The sequence below is a fragment of the Nestor notabilis genome, unplaced genomic scaffold (assembly GCF_000696875.1).
Source record: "Nestor notabilis isolate BGI_N333 unplaced genomic scaffold, ASM69687v1 scaffold1284, whole genome shotgun sequence".
Lineage (NCBI taxonomy): Eukaryota > Metazoa > Chordata > Aves > Psittaciformes > Psittacidae > Nestor > Nestor notabilis.
This window is the reverse complement of record NW_009924978.1, coordinates 43,440-67,286: the sequence shown is the minus strand read 5'-3', so window position 1 is coordinate 67,286 and position 23,847 is coordinate 43,440. Positions and strand designations below refer to the sequence as shown.

Genomic DNA, 23,847 nt, shown 5'->3' with positions numbered 1-23,847 from the left:
TCAGCCACCTTCTAGTATCACACATAAACACAGAAGTAAGGAATTAATTTACCTTTTCTCCTTTTGCACCAGTCATTCCCAATTCTCCTTTTTGACCCTTTTAACAAAATAAATTATATTTAAAACATTTTATATTCTAAAAAAAGCAAATAAACTCCTCTCTTTCAACTGTACTTTGTTCTGTATAAAGCACAAAATGATAACTTTTATTGCAATGGAAATCCGAGCTTTAAACATCTCCATATTAATTTAAATTGACTGCTTTCTGCAGGAGAGCTTCAGGCTTCTCAATAAAAAAACTTTGTCAATCCTGTCACATAGCCAGAGCACTTGCCTCTCTTCTTCCAAGTCTGAAAGGCATCCAGTTGTTAAGTATTCATTCCACTGTTTAAATAGGACAGATGCCTATAAACGATATATTGTCTCATGATGTGGATTCAGAATTTGACCACAACATTTTTAGAGGCTGATTTGAAGTATTTTTGGTATAGCAAGTTCCATTGTTACAGAGAAACTGCTTTAAATATTGACCATTTAACAGTAAAAAGATTTTCTGAATTTTGACTTTTTTGGAGTCTTTTTCCCCCTAGTCAGCTGGCCACCTCATTTGACTTGTCCTCAGACAGTGATGCAGAAACCACACTTCTTTCTGAATTTTCCCTTTCTGGTTATTGTATATTACAGATGAAAAGCTTATGTGCTGTACATGCAGGATAACAAGATGAGTCCGGTATTGGACTATAGAGTTTAAAGAGCCAGTCATATCTAAACTCTATTCCTTCAAAGACCATTGTGATAAATGAAATCAAAGATACTGCATAAGTGTGTCAGATTAGATAGACACTTTGAAATTTCTCCAAATTAATCCAAAATGCTTACAATGTCTCCCTTCTGGCCTTTAAGTCCAGGAGTCCCAAGTAATCCTAGTAGTCTTGTATCACTCTGGGAAGAAATATCACCACAAACATCATGTAACAGGACATGCCACCAATTATTTACAGTTACAATTTATTTAAAATAACTATTTCATGTAATTTACTAGTATGTAAATTCAGAAGTCCTAATTTACTATTAGAAATGGGTACTAAATGCCTATATAGTACATCTAACTAATATACTGCAGCAACACATCCTTTCTCACGCATTCATATTCCAGTCAGACTAGCAGAATATGAACAAAGGCATAAAAGGGAAATGTCTATGTTGAATACTGCTGTGAAAATCTGTGATTTTTTTTTTTTAAATTCAATGCAAAGAACTTGTGCTCATTATTACAGTACGTTAGAAAAGAACAATAACAATCACTTCTATGACAAAAACACAAGCATTTTACTTCTAAGCAGTATGAAATGTCAAACAGAATTAATTTAAGCCTACTACAGTAGTGAGACAGAAGAAGAGGGAATAATACAATCAAAAGGCTCCTCACTGCTCCTCGAAGAAAACAGACAGATTTAAGGACCAGGGGTTCAGGCTGTATACTTGCTCAGGTATTATTGCACTGCCTCTATTTACTCTTCTGTACAAGGTAAAGACACAATAAAATACAAGCCAAATGGTTTCCTCTGCACAAAGCCGGGTTCAGACTACCTAAAGGGAACATGTTCTCTTTTTTTGACAACAGAAAAAGCAACAAAACCAATGACCCTGAAAAATGAGCTTAAGCCTGGACACAAGGAGCCCAATGTCCTAGAACATCTGCCACTGGGCTGAATGGGAACCCTAAGCAAGACAACTTCCCCTTGCCATGTTCCAGTTTACATATCTCCAAAACAGTAAAACTCCATGATGAGTAAAAGTGGCATTTACACTCTGTTAATATTTTCAGAAGCTGATAGCTGAATATAACCTAAACAAAATTTGCAATTCTTTTCTAAATGTTAATGTGCTGAAGGATCTTCTTTGGGGTTTAGGGTTCTAATAGATTTACTACCCTAATTACCAAAATCAGCCCAAGAGGAAGATGCCCAAAGAAGGCAACCTGCGTATTGCTGAGAAGTAGTTGACTACTTGACTGAGAAATCTAGGTGCCTGTTATAATGAGTATATCGTAACTTATGTTCTATTCCAACTTGTACATTTCTGTTGGTTACATGGAGTAAAAAAAAAAAAAAAAGGGTATTAGATCAAATAACTACTTTTATGCTCTTTGCATATTTATAGGTCATTTGCTCTTTATAACAAAATGTAAGTGAAATATGCCAATGAAAAAATCTTAGAAAAGTAATAATGAATTATTCAAAAATAAGCTATAATTATTATGAATTGTAATGATTTGGAAACATTTCCTGAACAGATTCTGATGTAGTTTCAACTGTTTTTTGCTGTGGTTTCATTTTTATTTTTATGTGTTGGAGAACATTTTAGATTCAACTGGTCTGTATGCCCTTTCCAAAGATGTGTAGAAGCAGGTTTGACTGAAGTAACCTTCTATCTACGTACAGAAAACTGGTAAGTGAAAAAGATGACAAGCAGAGGCCTTGAAAACCCAGGCAAAAGACGGTAACAGAGATATGAGAGTGTATAAACACAACTCATGAGATCTCATTTACCAATCACTGAAGGAAGGGAACATACAGAGCAGGGAAGAACCAGTTTCTTGGCATAATGAAGAGAACAAAATGCAGGTATCAAACACAAGCAAAGCATCTCATTTACAATGAAACCACAAAAGACATAAAAGAAAGAATATAAAAATAGTCACACGCCTTGCAAGAACAGGCACAAAGGATGAACAACAAGGGAAGTAATGCTCTGCAGCACTGTCTCCCATCCCATTAAGGATCAATGCTACTATTTATCCTCAGCAGGTTCCCCTCACCTTCATTAAAGAAAGACTGCTGATCTTAGTTTGCCATTCAGCACAATTTGCTGCCACAATCAGCAATTGTATTTATAGTGCTCTCTTTTCACTGTATACATGGATCAAGTGAATTATGCTTTTAAAGACTTGCATTCCAGCCTCCTTACATGATAAGGCAATTGATATTAAGCCAGAAAAAGCTTGGTTGCAAGAAATTATTTAAACACACTGTGCAATTACAACTACTCATTGATGCCATACAGAAGTCAGAAGAATCTCATCTGCTAAGAAATGGAGAAATTACAGAAAAAAAGACGTTATTAATTATGAGTCTTAAGAGCTCTCTCACTGATCCCCCACATTTTTTGGTAGCAGTTTTTCCTGATTTCTAGAAAACCAATGCAAAGAAGCCACACTAATATGCTCAGGGAAAAAAACCCACCCAAAGTTAAAGGATCTGTAGCACCACAAATGTGGTCACAATTTAAACACTTCAACACTTTAAAAATCCAAATTCAAAGTAGACTTTGTGAGATCCTTAAGAACTCGCTTAAAATGTAAAATGTCAAGACTGTTTCCTGTGGTGCAAGGCATCTCAAAAACCTCAGAATATCAGTGAACTACCATCTTACAAATGCAAGTAATTGAGGCACATTGCAAATTATATACTGGAATGGGAAAGACTGCTTGGTACCTCCAAGATGCAGTGAACAAAACCAGCCCTCATCATACCACATAATAGTGGGGGGAGAGGTGGGAGGGGAAGGAAAGTTATTGGTGCATACATCTGCCTAAATGAATTATCAATGGCAAAGCCGACAAGCTGTCCTTGTCTTTGATGACCTCTTTGATGTCAATGTCTTTGTCTTGTCCTTGATGGGAATATCCCGTTCATATCATAAACTGTATAGAAACTAATGTTTGCTGTAGCAGTTGGACATTAAGTTGACTCTGGGAAGAGCTGAACATGTAGCTACAGAAAGTATTTAAAACCTGCTATTCAAATCAGAAAGCCATCTCCTCTCTTGTCTGAAACCAAACAGCATTTCCTTGTTGAACAGTTAATTGCTCATGACAGAGTCATTAAAATCCTCAGTCTTAAGACAGCTGAAGGAAGAAGAAAGTTGGTAAGCTGCACAGGATTTAAAAGATGATTAATTTATAGACACAGAGCAGCTGGCCTACATTTTTTCAAGAATATTGCTAATTAGGAAATATAACACACCTTAGGTATCTTAGAGCCTTACAGTCATAAGAAACATGATTTTTGGTGGCAGATGCTTTGCCAGTTCCTGAAGATCACAACTTGTTTGTGCTTCCTCCTGCAGAATTAACCTTAAAGGGACTATCAGCATAAAAAAGATTTATGATCCAGAGGCAGGGAATGAGTTACAATACATACAGTATTGATAGAGGAAATAGGGCTGGTATCAGTGAAAGCTGTCTTGTGCAGAAAATAGAAACAGGTAAGAAAATGAAAGGTATAAACAACCTAAAATATAAAAAATTTCAACACATATATGAAACGGCAGATCAAACTCAGAAACTATGAAAACGTCTCTGTCCAGGACAGCACATAAACTATGCCTAATTCCTAATGCATGTTCTAAAGTGATACACTGATTTGGAATGGATTAAATATTAGAGAAGTCACTGCAGTTGTAAAAGCAACTGGAAAGATATGTTTGACATTAATTTTGCTCCAGAATCCCTATTAAAAAAAAAAAGATTTTAGTACTCACCTGTGTATGTTATATAAGAAAAATACCCTGAATTCACCTGCTCCTAGTAGTTATGCATTTTAATACTAAAAGAAAAGGATGTCTTCCAGGTTTGACTTGCATGATTTAACATGTGATGAACATAGTAACCTTTATATTTAGCAAATATTTCTGTAATAGTGCTTCATCAGTCTTTGAATTAAATTTAATTTTCTAATCAGGTAAGTTACATTCTGTGAAAACTTGTGTTTTCTCTGAATTAAGATCCCTTACATTGGCAGACACTACCACTGCTTAAATGATTCGAAAAATCTGTGGTATGAATTTAAAAGCTCTCCCACATGGAATGATGTCCCACTCAATTTTAACTTTCTTCTATGAAGCACTTTTAGCTGCAGGAGGTTCTGTAATGAAGCCAATATTTTGTTAGTCTATAATACAAACATCAGGACAATCCTCATGGACTGCTAGCAGATCTTTTAAAATTATGCCTCCTTGTCTTTCTATTCTACTCTTACCATCACAACACAGTAGATCAAGAAAGAAGAAATGTCAGTTTAGACATTTAAATGTCTAAATGTAATTTAGACATAGAAGAAAAGACCGGTTTAGATCAACTAGGTTTAGAAATAGGGAGATGATACTCTTATGCTAACAGCTAGGTGGTCCACCCACCTCCTTTTTGAGTCATACACAAGCAAAAATACGTGAGAAGATGACGGATGGGACGTAAGCCACATGCCAGCAGGATATATGACACAGTAAGTATGTGATGGAGTGTAGACTAAGCCTTTGAAGGATGCAGAAAGAGGACAGGGAAGGATCTACCTTTTGAATTAATTTGGAATGTGGTTCATAGGGATCAAAACTGTTGTCATTTCTACCTTAGATACTTCTTAGCCATAAATACACACACACACACACACACACATACACACTGGATCAAATCTCCATACCTCATTATAATGCTTGTTAAATGAATCCAGAATGCCTTTTAGTCCAGAAGGACCCTATATGGAAAACAAAACAAATACCAAAACAAAACAACAACAACAAAAAAACACACACACACACACACACACACACACACAAACAGGAAAAGAAAAAAGCAACAGAAGGTCATTTTTATTTAACATTGTATTTAACTAATGTTATATTGAAAGAACAGTGGTCATGTAAAAGGCTTTTGATTTTTATTTGACTATACAATAAATTATTTTCTGTAAGTTGATTATATCTTTTTTTTCAGGCACAGAGAAGAAGGAGAGTCAGTTTCTAAATCCCTGAGTTTTGAAAACTGACGACTTCTTTTGGACTGAATCAGTTTGCAAGAGAAAGCAGAGGTGACATCCATGTCAATTTTAATAAGAATACCTTCTGGTATGAGCAACATCTTTGTTCTGCAGGATTTTAAAACTCCTTCCATGAACTCAAAGCACAAATTTTGATGTAGAGGCAGCCCCTAGTGTGAGTAAACAGCTAGATTTTAAACTCCTGATGGCTGTAAGAAACATTTAACTAATTAATAAGATTCCAACATACTCAATTAAGACACTTGGTCTGAATGACCTGGATTTAAGAGAGAGAGGGCACAAAGGCATCTCTTTTCCACTGGGGCTTTTTATAATTACACAGAATTTACCCTCTGCAGCTTTTGTGTTAGTGGGGAAAATGTAGCTAGCATACACACACCCTAAAGACTGCTTCAGGAAACTGAATTCTATTCAGTTTTGAAAAAGGTTGTTCCTCAAAATAATGGAGGTGGTTTATCAGTCAGAGATACTATGTCAGAGTTTTTATTGCACGCCTTAATTTTGTATAAGGTCTTTGTTAATTGTTTTATGTGCACTGTTACTATACATACATCACACTTATGACAGAAATATTCTGGTGTTATGCATCATAACAGGAAAATGGCTTTCTGCTCTGTCAGAACAAGTATCTATTGAAAACGCCTCCCATTTTCATACTAAAGGATCTGTAAAATTGTTAGAGGAAGTCACGGATCAAAACCACCTCTCACCCAAGATACGAGTTGGTCAAGATAAGCAATTGAAAACAACAATATTTTTAAGACTTATGTAACAAGAAATGCTATCAAATTTACTGCAGCAGCAAGACTCCAAAGTATTCCTAGAAAAATGGAATCTATCCACTGATTTCAGCTAGGGATCCAAGGAAAACACTGAAATGCTACATATTCTGGGTCAATTTAAGCTAAATAACGCATTACTATACTTTTCTAAGAAGGACTTCAACTCTTCACTACTTCAGACTTGCTGCTGTATAAACCATGAGGCAATCCAGGGATGATGAGGAAAGGGAGAGCAATGATTTTGTCACAGGATTTTGTCACAGGTGGCATTCATCACATTTGATAATTTAACATGTATATAGAAGATGCTATTGTCCACCAGTATCCTTTGGCTCTTATGTAATCATATTTTGAAGTTTTCTGACTAAGCATTCAAATGAGGTAGGTCATTATTTGCATTCTGACAGCAAAGCCTTCTCCAGCAAAATGCATCTGCTCTGTAAAAATGCACAGAATGGCAAAACCACAAAGTTTTCCCACATGTAGATCATTCTGTGAAATTCTGACGGCTCTCCTTGCCAGTAAAGGTACTTCCCTTGAGGTACTGATCTTCAAAAAGATGAGAAACAGAACCATGATTTTGATTAACCAGACTACTTCCTCAGGGAAAACAAACTTCAATCTGATGGAAACTAAGTAATAAGAGAGAGGCAGTCACAAAGTTCCCATGGAGTCTGAAGGGATAAAAACTAGGAAGATGGTAAAGCCAAATCAAAGTCAAACAGGCGAAAGTTATTAAAACTGATCAATAAATCAGTAAGACCTGGCAGAACATTATTGCAGCACACCAGAACAACAGGTGTGTTGAGACATCATCACTAAATTATGAAATACGATCTTATGTATTTTCCTGTGATTACAGTTTTACAGAAAGACAGTGGTACTTAAAATATTATGACATTTTGCCTAAGATTTTTATTCAACTCTGATTTCTGAAGCTCATGGCAGAACTTTTACATATGACAGTGCCTACTTATTAGATGCCTCACCATCAACTCTCTAATCCTCCAGCATCAAATCCTTGAATCTAGAAGCATTGCAGGATTTTCTGATCCTGCAGGCAGTCAAAAAAGAGAATTCTTTCTCCCTTCTCATTTCCCACCATGTTGTTCCCTTTACTGTTTTTCCATAAATGAAACTGCTGCAACCATACAACTGAATGTTATATCTGCCACCAATCCCAACCTTTCAGGTATTAGTTTGTACATCAAATAAACCATTTTTAACAACATGGAAAGCCTTTGCACATGTAATGGTTTTGAAAAACAAACATAATCTCAAAAACCCCCAGAACTGTCTCAGGCAGTCAAGGGAAATTAAGGCATTTGGGTTGCATTCTTGACTATGCCCCAGCCTTTGTGTTACCAGAGGTAAAACACTTCCTCTGGTTTTAGTCCTTCCATTTTCAATATCTAACATACATTTAATTATTTTATCTTTAAATTTTTCTTTCTAAAATAAAATTAATAAAACCAGCATACAACAACAGAAAAGGCAACTGAACAAAAAACTTTCATTCAAGGGTGTTTTCCTAAACTCTAGTCTTTCCTTCCTTCCACACTGTTTCTCTCCACTAACATAGATGCATACATAATCCACTCAGCTGTCTCTACAGACAAAAAAGGAATCAGCAGTATTGACTTGCAAGTGAAGAAGCGATGAAATTAACAGGAGTTGAAGAATTATTTTACAGGCAATTTCTAGCTTTGGAATGAGAATTTTGCACATCTGCCACTTCGAAGTGAGTGGGGTTTCCTTTTATTTTTTAGTATCAAGTTGTGTAATTGTGGGAAGTGAAAAACACAGAGTACAGTTGTATGAATAAGAAAAGAACTGAAAATGTATCCTGATTGTTTTCCAAAATTACAAACAGGTTTTGGATGTTATTTCTATAGACAAGGCAGGAATAGAAGCACAGGTGCTTAAAAGGAAATAGCTTCAAACTGTGAAATTTCTGGGGTTTATATTTTTCTCCGTTAACTTTTATAGTTCATCTGCATTTCCGTAAAGATGAGACTGCTGGAAAAGTCTACCCAATCTCACAGTCCGTGCAGTAAAATGTATAACAACTAAATTGCACTCGTTGCATATCAAGAACACACCATTTTGGAGAACACAGCACTGCAAGTGACTAACTGTAATCATTTTATCCATCTATTTCAGATGTGTGCCTGTCCATTAAAATAAATACTGTTTTTCTGATCACTATAACATAAATAATCATGAAAGCCATCAGTGCAGATGTACAATATTGTATAACTATTCCAAAGAGCAAACAGAAAGAATGATGAAGGCATGATGTTTACCAGAATAGAATACATATAATAGATTACATTTTCATATGGATTTTAAAAACTTAAATGCATAGAAATGAGCAATATGACCAACACTTGCCAGCCATTCCCATCTTACAGTTTAAGCATTTCCAATATTCTTCTAAAAAGCAGCTGAAAGTCCAGGAATACCAGAAATGCTACTGACAATTTTCACTTATCATTGCTTTAATTTTCTGTTTATTGTAATTAACTGATAACATTCATTCACTTTCAAAATATTGGTAAAGAAATGAGAGCATTTCCCGAGGCAATGGAAATGAGATTTCTAAGGCAAACTGCTGGCTACTTAAGATAACTAGTTTGGTGGCATTGACATACACACTGAATAACAAGAGACCAAAAGTGTATGGAATTAAATGAAGACATTTATTCACAGAAGTAGTCTGCGATCTTCTCCATTGCCTCACATGCAAACAAAATTGAAACCCTATTTTAATTTAAGACTTTAAGGAGTAACAAAGCTAATCTTCCTAGCAAAAATAGTTGTGAAGATAAAAGATACCAAGTTCAGCCCCTTGCGAAGGTAAATGGTAAACTGAATGATAGCTTCAAAGGCTATAGCAATTGTGAAATAAATGTATTCTGGTTGCAAAGAATAACTTCGGACTTACTGATAGAAAACAGCACACTTAAGAGCACTAATAATCCTGATTGCAATTTACTAGCCTGTGATTTAGCAGACCCAAAGTTTCTTTCCTGCCTCTGCCACAGACAGCTTTAGGCAAATGGCACCTGGCCAAACCAGGTAGTCCTCATGTTTCCTACCTTTAAAAAATAGTGCTGATAGCACTTCCCTTCTGCCAAACAGCAACAGTGGGCAAAAGCCATACTTGGGCTCACCCCAAAGAACACTGTTACACTGGTGGAAGTCTGTAGCATAACTCTAGCTTGTTTTTATTTTAAAAACAATCTGATGTCCCAGTAAAATGGGAACTACTAAGAAATGGAATTCCTCCATTCATAACAGTCCAGCAGAGACAGAGAAAACTGGGATAGAAAAGATAAAAAGATAAAGTTAACCTTCAATGGAGAAAGCAGTAGAACTCTTTCTCTGTCCTGTAGCCTACCTATGTACAAAGAAGTACTGAGCTGCTGATTCAACAGAAAAAAACTCCCCAATCCCCAAACCTCCCACATCTGACAATAATATGACAGACATCATACAGCTGTTTCCTAAGCAAGACTAACAGAAAAAGTAATTATCTCCTCTTAACAGAACACTACACAAAACCAGGTAGTAATTCTACAACCCAAGACCAGAAAAGCGTTTTGCCTCAGTGAAGACTGCAGAAGTGGGCCTGTACATCCTTAGGCCAACAGCATATAAATACTAAGTTCCAATACCTTCCATACATTTGCTTTTAAGCACTCAGGAGAAAAAAAAATGGTGTGGGAACTAGAAAGGCAATGCATTATACATGTGCAAAATAAGCTATGGTCTGCTGGTAACCCCTTCTGCATTGCTACATCCTGTAGATATTTTTGTTAGCAGCTGCGGCACAAGAAAGCTATCAGTTCTGTTCTGAAGCCAGACCAAAATGCTGTACTTACAACCTCACAGCATCCTACTATCATAGTATTTCTTTTTGTTTCATAAAGTCAGCATTTCAATTTCAGTGAAGAGTCATGCCGAGCAGGAAAACAGCATGTGAAAGAGACAGTATCTTTTTCAGAAGACTTTAGAAGAAAATGCTAGTGAGAAAATTTATGAAATAAATTTGAAGGGTACAGAGATTTTGATTTCACAATCGTAATTTTCAGAATGCTTTTGAGAGTGAAAAAAAATACTGTATTTAACAGAAGCTTTAAACTGCTCTCCAGGCTCTTCAAAAGGGGAGAAGGGATCAAAAAGCACTAGAGGGAGCTGCTGTTCTACCTAACCCATTTGGATTCCTAGTTTTCAGCATAAATTGTTACCTGCTGGAGTGAGACAAGTGCAAGCACACATTTTGTATTGAAATAACAGAACTGCACTCAAAACTAACATCCGACAGCAAGGATGCAAACCATGAATTCTGAATCAGAAGAGAATAACAGAACACTTTGAAAGTCTGTAACATTTAATAAACTTCAAAAAAAAATACTCAAAGGAGGAACATCATCTGCACAGATGAAAATTTTTTTTAACCCATCAGTAAAAATCCTCATTGACCTCTTGCCTTTTGTGGGCACAGGATGTGCTCCAAAGAGAAAACATGACATAAAAGAAAGGATAAGAGAAAAATGACACAAAAGAGAGGATACTTGATTTAAGTTGCATAGCGTTCCACTTTAACTGAGTGATTTCATCACCAGTTGCCAATCTATCCGTATTTGTAACACTGACATAGGTTGTTAACCAAAGACATGAGGTTGTTAGCAGATGATGTTAAGGGACTAGAAAGTCACAGCAAACATCAATTTTACTAGAGGTTAAAAAAAAAAAACCCAAAAAACAAAAAACCCAGAAATTAGCTTAGGAAAAAAAAGGTGTGAGGTATTGAAAGAGGGTTAGAAAATAGGTAAAAAATGATTACTTTAATCAAAACTCACTCCACTTAGTAGTGTCCAGTTGTCCTTTTTGACTGTTCAGAATGTGGTCTCCCTCTCTGCACACACCTTTTTTAGGAATGTGCTTTATACCAAATCCTCTGGGCATTGTACCCTGTTTACCAACTTCCTCCTCATGGAGGCAGAACTTCTCTTCTCCTAGGTTTGTTTTTGTCCTTACTGAACAGCTGGCTGTTCTAATTTCTAAATTAAGTACTTAATGCCATGGCATAATTTGATTAATAAATTAGGTAAATTTATTAATTTCAAACACGCAGTGTGTACTGCAGCTACCCTATAAACTGACTAAATCTCCTTTTCTCAAATATAAATTCAATATTCTTCTAAAACCCCAACCAATCACCAAACTTACTTTTGCTGAAAAGTCTAATTTTTACATGTCCAGTTGATTTTTAAAGCATTTTGTACCCTGCATATGCCAACCTTATAAAAATCACCTCCCTGCAGGTATGATATTCTGTTGCATTTTGGAAAGGCCAAAGTAAACGCCAACAATAATATATCCATGTGCATGAGGAAGCTGCCACTACTTACTATTAGAAGAGGTAACTAGAAGCACGATATAGCCTTGAAAAAGAGACGAGGAATGATAGATCATGTCAATGTCTTTTTGGTATGTACAGGCTGTAGCAATTTAAACATGGGGATGGATACTCAGAATGCACATTAGCAGGCTTGTGGAGCATGCTTTTGCTATGTGTTACATGCTCAGTCTTGGAAGATGAATACAAGATCCTGGTGTAGCTGTATCCAAAGGACTGCACTAAGATAGTCAGAAACAAATACTTTTAACCAATATTTAGGCCATGGCTGCTTCAGGAATGCTTTTCTGATACGTAGTGCTAGGCTACAGTACCTATATAGAGCTCCTTGTACGGATGCTGCTATGCTGACGAAGTTGAGCTTTCCATTTGCTGTAAACCAAATCCGAAATAGGACTCAGTAACAGAAGTGCAATTTAGCTTCTACTCAAGATTTCTGGTATATCTGTCAAGGATCATACATCTTCACAAGCCTGACCTGCCAGCAAATCTGTGATGGCAGGTATCTGGAATGGAAAAACAGCTTTTCACTGGCTCACAAACAGCTAAGTAGATTAGGTGTAACACTGACCTCTGCCACAGTTTGACTTTTTTTTTTTCCTTTTTTTGCCATTTGTTTTATGAAAGATTCTGCATCACTCCTTTCCTCTGCTCAGACTCCTGCAGCCTGCAGAACTATTTCTACATTAGGAAGCCCAAACCGTACAAAAGATTCAAATGAACAAGGCTTCAATATGACTATATGTAAGGGAGAAGAGGAAGGAATTTTAAACTCTTAAGTTTTATACAGGAGAAGTGAACTCCATCATCAACTTGTCTTTCTGAAAACACTTTGCAAAGAAAAAGGGGAAAAATGTTAAATATTAAAAAATAATCTATTTCATTTTAGTCATTGTATTTCATGCAGCAATGCTTTATTATCCTCTCCACAAATAAGACAAGTTTTCCTTTGCAGTGAGGTTGAAGCACATGAATCAAATGTATGATGCATAAACTGCTATCCTTTACCTATGTCAGGTAAGCAGAAAAATGAATTATTAAATCCTTGGTTAATATTAAGAATGTAAAGCAGCAACAGTTTACTTAATCCACAAACAGCTGTTTTGTATTTGTGCACAACAGCATTTTTACAATACGATATATAGGGAATTTTACAAATATGACCAAGTCTTCCTCTACCAAAGGAAGGCTGTGCTCATTCTAGACTAACATACATCCATGCCCGACTTCCAATGTGAAATCATGTACCTCTTACAGGGAAAAAAAAAAAAATTAAATCCCAAACCTCTTAGATCTGTGCTAAATCCTTTAGTTCTTCATATTACAAATCCTTTCAGAGACTCACGTACTTCTTAATCTTTTTAATTCTTCAGTAAACTCATTTGAACTACAGCTGAGTGCTCATTCCAATGCTGGGTATAATCCTCCCCACCATTCAGACAGTTGGCACATGCTTCACACAGTCCTTCATCTTTCAAATTACCCCTCTGAGACAGAAATTATCCCATCTTTTACAGAGCATCACGCATTTTGCAAAGTGAATGAATGCACAGTATTCACATTTAGCATACATGGCCAGTCTTTTTTTGAATGCCAGACAATTTCTCCTTCCTCCACTGAAGTCCACATCTTGCTCTTTCGCTCCTGTGTAGTTCCTTGTATTTGTGGACCCAATCCTTTTATCTTTGTTGCATGAAAAGGCTAGCAATAGTAGCTGTTTAATACAGCAAAGTACAAATGGATTGTTTTTAACCACAATTATGATCAGGTAACCTGCTATAAAAATACTAACAAATTCCAGGATAGACTGAAAATTTCCCATTCCCCTCCCTAGTTACTCACAGGAGGTCCTGGTGGTCCCGGTTTTCCTGGGGGGCCTGGTTTGCCACGTCTTCCCTGGAAACAAGAAAGAACAACAGACATTTATAAATGCTACGGCTAACAACTGATTTGGAATAAGAATTCTCACTAAGAAAAGATATATTGCCTTGCTTATTTGCAAAAAATTCAAAACCTATCCGAAATGAATGCTCTGTATCAGTCACTGCAAGTACTTTTACAATTATTTATAATAATTATGACACACTATATTTGCATCACTGGAACATTTACTGTCACGTTTTAAAACTATGTCTCAAATGTGAGTGCACACTGACAGGGCTACAAACAGAGCACCTTGATGAGGTGTAAAGAAATTACATTTTATCTGAATACACCACAGCTTGGGGTGTTAAACTGTTGCAGTAGTCACCCTGACTTGCACAGTAAATACATATGCACAATATAACCCACTTAACAAACACCTTCTTCTCCAGGATATGATAACAAGCAGAAGAATCAGAGATTTATTTGCAAAAACAATTCACCTTCTTTGTGCAATTACTACCATCTGTGTACATAATGCACGTGCAAAATCACGTGCATTAAAAATTAAGGTCCATAAAAGTCTACTTAAGTTAATGGGAAACTTTCCACTCATTCTAAAAGCGTAACTATTAAAAATTTTTAGTACAGAGCTTGACTGAACAACTGGTGTTTTCACATGCGCTTTTTTTTAGCAAGATCAACATAAAAATGGAAGTAATTTACAGTAATTTACATCTTTATTGCCAAGCTGAAATCTGATGCACATTTTTTAGACACAACAGCTGAGAACAACTAGTATCTAGGTGAGATGGCAAAAAAAAAAGTATATCCATTAAGACTAAATTTTTCCCTTGCATATGGCAAATGTAAATTAACAAAAAGCATTATGGGGATGTCCTGGTGAAAACTTGGCTTAAGAAGTTAAAAAATTAAAGTGCTTGCTGACAGCTCACAATTAGCACATAGGGGTATTTCTGTAATCTATGGTCCCTCCTGCTAAGCCTCCTTCTGTGTTTTATTAAATGGCAATCTCAGACAAACTACAGAAGTAATCTAAGGAACAGAAAGTGAAATCTCAGCTTCCCTCTTTACAGGCGAGAGCCTAGATCTGTAGGGAATCACTCTAACACTCTGCTTTCATTAATCTTGATCTCTGCTGAGGGGAAACGTGATGACAATACGGGTAGAAAATCCCTCTTCTTCCCACCCTGCAGCTCACCAAGGCAGTGAGCTTGCATATACATCTAGGTGTCTTGCATAGACACTAGAGACTCTCCTGAGAAGCACGATATGGAGCCCTTCAAGTTGAAGAACTGAAAAGGGGTTGTTGGGATGTGTTTCATTCACTAGACTGTGCCACATAACATCTACACTGCCACCATTGTTGTATGAAGGTCCTCAGTCAGTCAGTGTGTTTTAAAGGCAGCGTGAAAAAAACCCGCTACCTCAGCATATTTGGAGTGACAAATTCCTGGGTCTTAACTAGCTGAGACATATGTTATGTGCTGAGCTGTTTAATCCCACCAGTACTTGCACATGCAGGGCTGTAACTAGGGCAGCTTAGGGTAAATTTTCAGAACCAACATATGGTCCTAGGTGCCTACACTGGGCTCAAGGCTACCCTGCTCCTTACCACTCAGCCCCAGCATATCATCTGCTGTGCTGGTAACAGTGTCCGCACAGCCCTGCGATGAGCCCGAGCCAGGAACCCATCCGGGGTAAGAATAGCACACAAAAAAGTAGAGTGGCTTCTGACTTTGATCAGTTCATTGATGCAGTTCACTGGGCAACCAAGTAGACTGACAGAGGGTATGGTAGTGGAAAATGCACATGCGCATAAGGAAAGGGGGATGTTGTTAGCTAGATCCAGACTTTCAGACTGATCTCTACTTCAGAAATGCAGATGGAAATTAGTATTTCCTTACCTTTTCAAAAAACAGTACACTTAGTATGAAAAAACAGATCGAGAAGTAATGATGTAAGCAGTAAATAAACATAAATTGTTTCATACTTTTAAAATAGCCCCTCTGAGTTATAATGATCTACACTGTTGACTTCTTGAAGCACCTTCCTTTTCCTGTTTGGACTTATTTAAAGTATCCTGAGGATGACACTTAAAATCTCAGCAGTCTAAACAAAGTATCAAGGAAGTGTCAGGGGGAAGAAGGCAGGGCTTTGACTGGCAGACACAACTGTGAACGAGGTGTTAATTACACAGGAAAACATGGAATATGCTGGGAAGGCAATTTTATCTCTATTTACAAGATGAGCTAAAATGTGATTTATAACATGTTACAAAGCCAAAACTTGACAAATTTTCTGAGAAATAAGCTAAAAAAAAATAAAATCAGGGGTAGTTATTTTTCACTGTCATTTATGAATTACCAGAACTTCTACTAGGTGAAACACATAAGAAACACTTGCCTACCTTTTATTTAATGATTATATTATTGGTCATTATACTATGTGTCATGTGTAAAGAAAACCTGTAGAACAATCACACAGATTGGCATGAAGCATCAGCTTTTTCTAGAGTAACAACAGTCCTTTTTTTTTTCCTACAAGTACCCTTCTAAACTAATATTTTAATTTTAACACAGAAATACGTAAAAGGCCACTACCTTTCAGCAATGACTTTCAGGTACAGAGATTTAAGTGTTTGGGATACACACAGTTCCACCTACTTGCCGGCACTCACAACTTCCCAGCATCAGTATGGAAAAAATTAAAATATATACTATAGTAAGGGTGTAAGTAAAGTCGTTTATGTTTCTGTTTAGGATAATTAAAACAATTAGAAGAATGTTTTTGATAAGCCCATTTTGGCCTTGCCTTGAGCAGACCATGAACCAGACTGTGACTAAATATTTACAGTTTGATTTTGAGTCTTCCTTCTGGTAAGAAAGAAGTGAAAACATCTCAGTGTCCTCTCTGGCTCATAGAGTGGGCTCAGCAGAGAGCCACAGTTCCCATCTCCTGCTCAGAAGCAGGTCTTGGCAGCCCCATGAGAGCTGTACTCCCTGTAGTACAGCTGTCTCTGGGGAGGCAGCTGGCTCAGGAGGCCCATTACCTTTATTTAGTCGAGTTCACCGAGCAAATATTGAGGCTATTAAACCACTTCTAGGCATTACATACTTCCTTTAACTAAATAAAAAATGCAATATCATTTTCACTAACTTAAAAAAAGACAGGTGGTGTCAGCATATTGTCTAATGCTACTTAGAATAACCACCAAAGAAAACCAAACCAGTTGCCGATTATTTCCTTTGTGGTGCATACATTTTTTATTTTTTCTTGGTAATGTGATAAGAAGTTGTCTAAATGTTACTGATATTGACCCCTTGACTCATGAAATACCTGCCCTTAACAAATTTGGACAATTGGCTACTTTCCTCTTTTCCACAGGACAAACTTCACACAGTACACACACAAATGGCTCCACAATGGCTTTGTTATGGGTAAAAAGGACAAAATATTAAAAATTAAATAAATGAGATTATATGCTTCAGCAAACCCGAGCCAAGTGCCTAGCTGAAGTGTGTGGTCAACTGTACTTTTTGTTACTCTCTTCCTTTACCCTTTCTGTTAATCAAAATGACTTGAGAAGCTTTGCTTTACGTCAGATTGAAAGCTGTTTAGAAGAGAGGCTCTGTGCATCCTTCCATAAGCTTGTGCTCTGAATCTGGCTGCTGCCCCTGGGCACTGCTGCAGGTCCAACACGCAATGCAATCATTCAGTCTACATTGTAACCCTCTGCTGTATCATGTTGCATCCCTCTATTTGCATATCTCTAACTATAGAAGGGTAAAATCGCTAATCCCAATGTCTAAAAAAAAAGACCTGGATTATTTTAGGATAAAAATCAAGCAGAGTTATGTAGGGATGCTGACCTGATTTATGGAATTAGTAATTTAAAGAACCCACACTTGAATATGAAGGGAAAAGTTCTTATAATAAGCCTGTATGAATTTTCAAGGGAAACTGCTAATTAGAAGTACCTCAAACACATCATCACATTTCAAAACAGGAACTAGTTCTAGAGGAAGTAGGAAGCTGGGCTTTAAAGTCTTAACTACTGTAGCTATTATGCAAGATTAATGAGGCTTATGTAACTCCTTTGACAAGCTAAACTAAGATTCTTTTGAATAATCCTCAAAAGCAAACTGACAAAGGGACAGATACACCCGAAGAAGAAGGCAGGTGAAAAGTAAAGATCCCCACCTGAGAGGGCCCAACCCATGGACACCCCACTAGCCCCTTGGGCACCTAAACACACCATGTGAGTAGAGCTCTGGGCAGTTAAAAGATGGTTTCTCTGGATGACCAAAGTTGCCAATAAGCAGCCAGACAAGTCCCAGTGCCTGTGCTAATTCAGAGCACAGAAAAGAGGTTTTCCTTTGTCTCAGTCCTCCAAGCTGATATGCCTAGTTAATATAAACTTCCCAGTTTTCCTTCTCTGTCTGTAGTTGCAACCCAGTGCTCCTTGCAGTTCACGTGGAGCTTGCAGAGCTCCAACCAACTCAAATTCACAGGAAACCCAGCCTAAAGCTGGTGACAGTCCTCTGCTCCATGTTTTACCAGAAAAACCTTGCCAGACTGCCACTTTAGGGGAATGAGGGCAGATGCCACATGGTGCTATCAGTCAGAAAGTCAGCTCAAGAGCTATCCGAAAGCTGAAGATTGTAATTAATCACAAAAATCAGAGCAATCATCCATCCAACTCAGTTACACAACAGTGCACATCTACTGACTTGTTGTGGGACAGAGGAATGCTCTCCAGCATCCCAATCAATTATTTTATAGATCACAAAGTGAAAATTACAAATCTACAACAAATGCATAGCCTGAATACGAAGTCATTAATTTCTATCATGTATTTAGCCAAATACTTGGCAATTTTTAGAGAGCTTTGACATTTAAGCACCTGACTGTACAACAGCTGTTAACAAGAATTTTGTCATTAACTTCCGTAGTGTCACAATTACATAGGTTTGGATTTTTTTAGTCCTTAGAAACCCTATAGTTTGAACACTCTCTTTCTTAAATTGGGAATTTATATTGCAGTCAATGACATCACTTTAACTTCAGTAATACAGCATTAGGACTTGAATGCAGAATTCCCTCTTCAATCCTATTAACCTTGGCCTTGAGGATGTATTACGTTAACCAGTGTATTATAAATTAACCTCTGTATTACATGCTAAACCTGAATAAAGTCACAGGAAAAAAGGCCAGAAGGCAAGAAATTAGCTGTTTGCAGAAAACAAGTGAAAATCTGTCCCTCATATCCCACTAAGGCCTTTCACAGAAACACGGCTCACAAGAAGAATAGAGCACCAAGACCCTAATCCCGTTTTGGAAGAAAAGTCACTAGGGAGCTCCCAGCTAATGCAGAAGTATTCCTGCACTCAAATATGGCTTTCCAATCTTAGGAATGATTTTCAATAAGCTCTAGTTTCTTCATTTTGGTATTAATAAAATGCTAAGAGGGAGCACCTAGCCAGACTACATAATATTACACAAATGCATTTAACGAACATAAAAAAAGTTCTTAAAACAGGCGTAACAGTGACAAGTAGTCAAATGCCATAGCCTAATTTGCCAACAAATCCCTATACAAAATCCATCACATTTTTTCAAGTGTATTCATGCAAGTGCACTTTGAATTAAAAATTGCTTGTAGACTTTTTCAACTACATTTAGATATTTTTATAATGAACACCTTAATTTTTAATTATGAGAAATTTCATATTCTCTCATTTGCTACACCTTTTACTAAGGGACATTAAAAAAAATACTGATAATAGACTATTTGGAAGGCAACCTGAAAATTCTAAATGAGATCTTAGAAGTGAAATAATTTCTGCTATTCCATAAAAAGTTAGATTGCAACTTCTTCAGTGGAAAACAATAAATCAAAAAATGACGCAACTCTTTTCCAACTGACAAATCTGTCTTCAACATTCTCAATTACAACCTTTTTCATCCCAAAGAGGAGGAAAAATATTTTTTTTTTTAAGCTGCAATCTACCTTACTGGTTATCTACTTTGCTTTTAAGGTAGAAACATTCTGGAGAAAAACTGAAAATTATCTCCCTCTTTTACATTAAGCATTTTTAGACTACTAAGTACCTGAGTGAAGGAACATACAGCATTCCATCTTGAAGATAAAATCTGAAGCTTTACATACTTAAAAATAACTTACATCAAAGTCAGGAAGGACTGAGAAGATTAAAAGAGATTCCGAAACTCCAGAGCTGTAGCTGTGAAAAATACTGTTTGCACTGTGTCAGGAGCCTGACCTACTGTGCAGTGGTTATCATTGCTCTGTAAAGCTTGTTTTACAATTGGTTGAGTACCACATTTACTTACTGAACTTGAAAACAAATTATGTCAAAGAAATATTTAAGTTCTATAAACCAGATAAATGCAATCTGAATTTAAATTAATTTTGATGTCATTCTAAATAATTATGTTAAAAAAATCCAACAGCTCCCTGCCCCTTCATTTACTTAGGAAGAATTTCCACTGTATCATAATAATTTTATTCATGCTTGAATAAAAAACTTGCAATCTCAGAGAGTAACTAATCATTAACGTAAGGCAAATACTGCAATTTCACAAGGTCCCTCTAAACAGGTAATTTTAGTGAAATCAATGCTGAAACACTAGCTATAATAACCCAAACCTCTCAGTTTTATGAGGTGTTTAATGTATTACTATGATAATGCTAAAATATCTTCTTCTTAAGTGAAGTATTTGGTATTATAAACACAATTGGAAATAAGGAAGTTATTTCAAAAATATTTACTTCAAGACACCTGCAATCTCCCAAGGAATACAGAACTAAGAATATTGCTGTGATATTGTAGAAAGATTTGTAAATGTTTGGACTGAATTCATCACTGGAACCAGGGAAACCATCACAGTGGAGAATCAGTCTATTTAAATATATACAAAACATTAAAAAACTCCATCCTATTAATCCACAAAATGAAGCTGTTGGCAGCTATGCTGAGAATAAGCTAGAGCTGGTTAAATAAAACTCACAGAACCACCTTGGTTAGAAGTGACCACTTGAGAACATCTAGCACAATCCTCAAGCAGGATCAATTGTCCAGGATTGTGTCTACTTTACTTCTGAGTACCTCCAGAGATGGTGACTCCACAACCTCTCTGGGCAACCTGTATCAGTATTTGACCACTTCCACAATAAAGACGTGTTTTCTTTTGTTCAGATAGAATTTTCTGGTTTTTCATTTGTTCCCATTGCCTCCTGTCCTGTCACTGGCTACTACTGAGAAGAATGTTGGCTCCCTCTTCATTCCCCTTACATCAGGTATTTATACACACAAGTAAGATCTGCCCTGAGTCTTCTCCAGGCTGAAGAGTCCCAGCTCTCTCAGCCTCTCCTTTTATGAAAGATGCTGTAAGTCCCTTTAATCCACTTTGTGATCCTGTGCTAGATCCACATCAGTAAGCCCATGTCTTTCTTGACCTGGTCTTACCAGTGCTGCTCGAAGGGGAAGGATATCTCACCTGACCTGCTAGCAATGCTCTTCCAAATTTATCCCAGGATATTGTTGGCCTTTTTTTGCCACGAGGGTGCCATGCTGGCTCATGCTCTGCTTGTTGTCCAGCAGGTTCTTGTCCACAAAGCTTCTTTCTAGACAGCTTTCTTCCAGCATATACTGACACCTGGGGTTATTCCTCCCTAGATGCAGAGTTTTGCATTTTCCCTCGTTGAAAATCATGTGATTCCTCCTGCCCAATTTCTCTGGTACTTTCTGCCCCATTTTTTAGGTAATTAATAAAGATGCTGGACAGTACTGGCTCTAGTATTGAGCCATGGGGTATACCACTGGTGATTTGTCTCCAGCTGGAATTTGTGCCACTAATCACAACCCTCTGGGTCCACTTGTTCAGCTGGTTTTCAATCCACCTCACTGTCCACTTCTAAGTTCTACTTTGTCAGCTTGTCTATGAAGCTGACAAGATGAAGTTATGGGACAATGTCAAAGGCTTTGCTGAAGTTGAGGTCAACAACATCCAGTGCTCACCTCTCACCCACCAAGCTAGTGACCTCATTGTAGAAGGACTGTAGTTGGTCAAGCATAATTTCCCCTTCATAAATCTACGCGGACTATCCCAATCACCTTCTTGTCCTGCATGTGTTCGGAAATGGTTTCCAGGAGGAATTCCTCTATCACATACCAGGGATTGAGGTGAGGCTGACATGTGGTTCCCTAGATCTTCCTTCTTGAAAAGACAAGTGATCTTTGCTCTCTTCCAGTCTTCAGGAAGTTCTCCCAGTCACCATGACCATTCAAAGACAATCATGAGTGGCCTTGCAGTGACATCAGCCACTTCCCTCTGCACTTCTGGATACAACCAGAAGTGTTGTATGGGGCCATCAGGCCCCACAGACTTACAGAGCTGTGTCCTCCATCTGAAGCTGACTGGGTGCAAGAGTCCAACAGCAAACAGCTACTTCAGTAGTGCTTTGATCTTCTGTTTTGTGACCATGACCTTTAAGGATGTATATGCTGGCCAGCGAAAATTTGCTGGCCTCTTCTTTGTGCCCTTCTGAATAGACTCCCATGCAACCTCCTGCACATCTACTGGCTGCTTCTGTTATCGCTGTACAAGGTGCTGCATCATTTGGCTGTTATATAGTCCTCTTCCTGGCGTGGGCTAAAAGGGTGCTCAAACCTCCCTAATCAGGGGTCAGCTAGAACAAAGGCTGCACATATGTGTTGATCAAGGACAGCTGATGGAGTTCGTCAGAAGCTGCTTATTAAGCTACCTTTAGGGTAGCTTTACCTGGAAGCAGCAGGCACTCTCAGTTTCCTCAGGTTTCCCAGAGAAGTGCCCAAATCCCAGAAAAAAATCCCAGAAGCTCAAGAAGGTATCAAGACAAGGTATCTCAGAGAAGCAGAAACTGCTGTGCAAACTGCTGAGTATTATAGCTGCGTGCTGGGCCTAGCTCTTCTATAGACCAACTGAGAATGAAAAATGACTGTTTCTGGATTTCACAGTATTGCTGTCCAACAAAGTTGCTTTGATGCTTCACATTAAGAGAATTTTCTGAACTCACTGAAATATTATATTAAAAACAATTTTTGTAAGAAATTTTATTCACAAAAAATGCATCAATTTCAGGGAAAATCCCTGCTACAAAGATATCTAAGTGAAATTAAGCATAAATTTTTAAAATCTTTGAAATTGTATTTTGGAAATATAAATTTCACTTCATTGCATAATAAAGGCAGAGTCTGGAAAAATCCAGGCAGTCTGTAATTCTAAGTAGTAGGAATTTTTAAGATAATATAGCAACATGACAAGACTATTTGAAGACTGTAGAAAATTCTTGACATAGGGAGCTGAAGGACCTTAGTTGAATCATCTCAAAAAAAGATGTAATTGTGATTTGATTAGGCAGAAAAAAACTTTAAATATTTCTTTAATGTAAAGCAGACATTGAAAAAAAATGTTGGAGGCTTAATCTACGCGCTCAAGTGTAAAATAAAAACCACACTGGAAGGAAGAAATCAAGGAGACTTGTGAAGTCTCAGTTGTTGATGTCTTTCAGGTGGAAACTGTACTTCTGTGAAAGATATATTTAAGTGCAGAAATACTGAGAAAAATAATGAAGTCCTGCATAATGCAGGGAGCCAGGAAGACGGTGTAGTTGTCCCCTGTGGTTTAAATTCCATGCAACGCTAGGCGAGCACCCAATCTTCCTATTTTTTGTTGGTCTGTAATATTTGGCCAGGGACTTTTCTAACATCTAATTACATTCTGAAGCTCCTGTCATTCTGAGCACTGGTGTAATGGTATCAAGTTGCCGTAGCAGTAACATGCTGCTTTGAATGCCTGAAGCCAGCCAAGAGGGACACTGAAAAATTATGTATGAACACCATGCCCACAGAAT

General features: G+C 37.2%; 1 protein-coding gene across 1 annotated transcript in view; it reads right to left on the bottom strand.

The window, feature by feature from the left end:
- Nucleotides 1-23,847, bottom strand: part of COL19A1 (collagen, type XIX, alpha 1) — a gene marked incomplete at its 5' end in the record, with an annotated part of 100,014 nt that overhangs the window by 48,912 nt on the left and 27,255 nt on the right. Inside the window, 2 exons of the mRNA XM_010012820.1 lie at nt 53-97; nt 13,890-13,943. Of these exons, the coding sequence (XP_010011122.1) occupies nt 53-97; nt 13,890-13,943 (99 nt within the window). The remainder of the gene's footprint in view (nt 1-52; nt 98-13,889; nt 13,944-23,847) is intronic.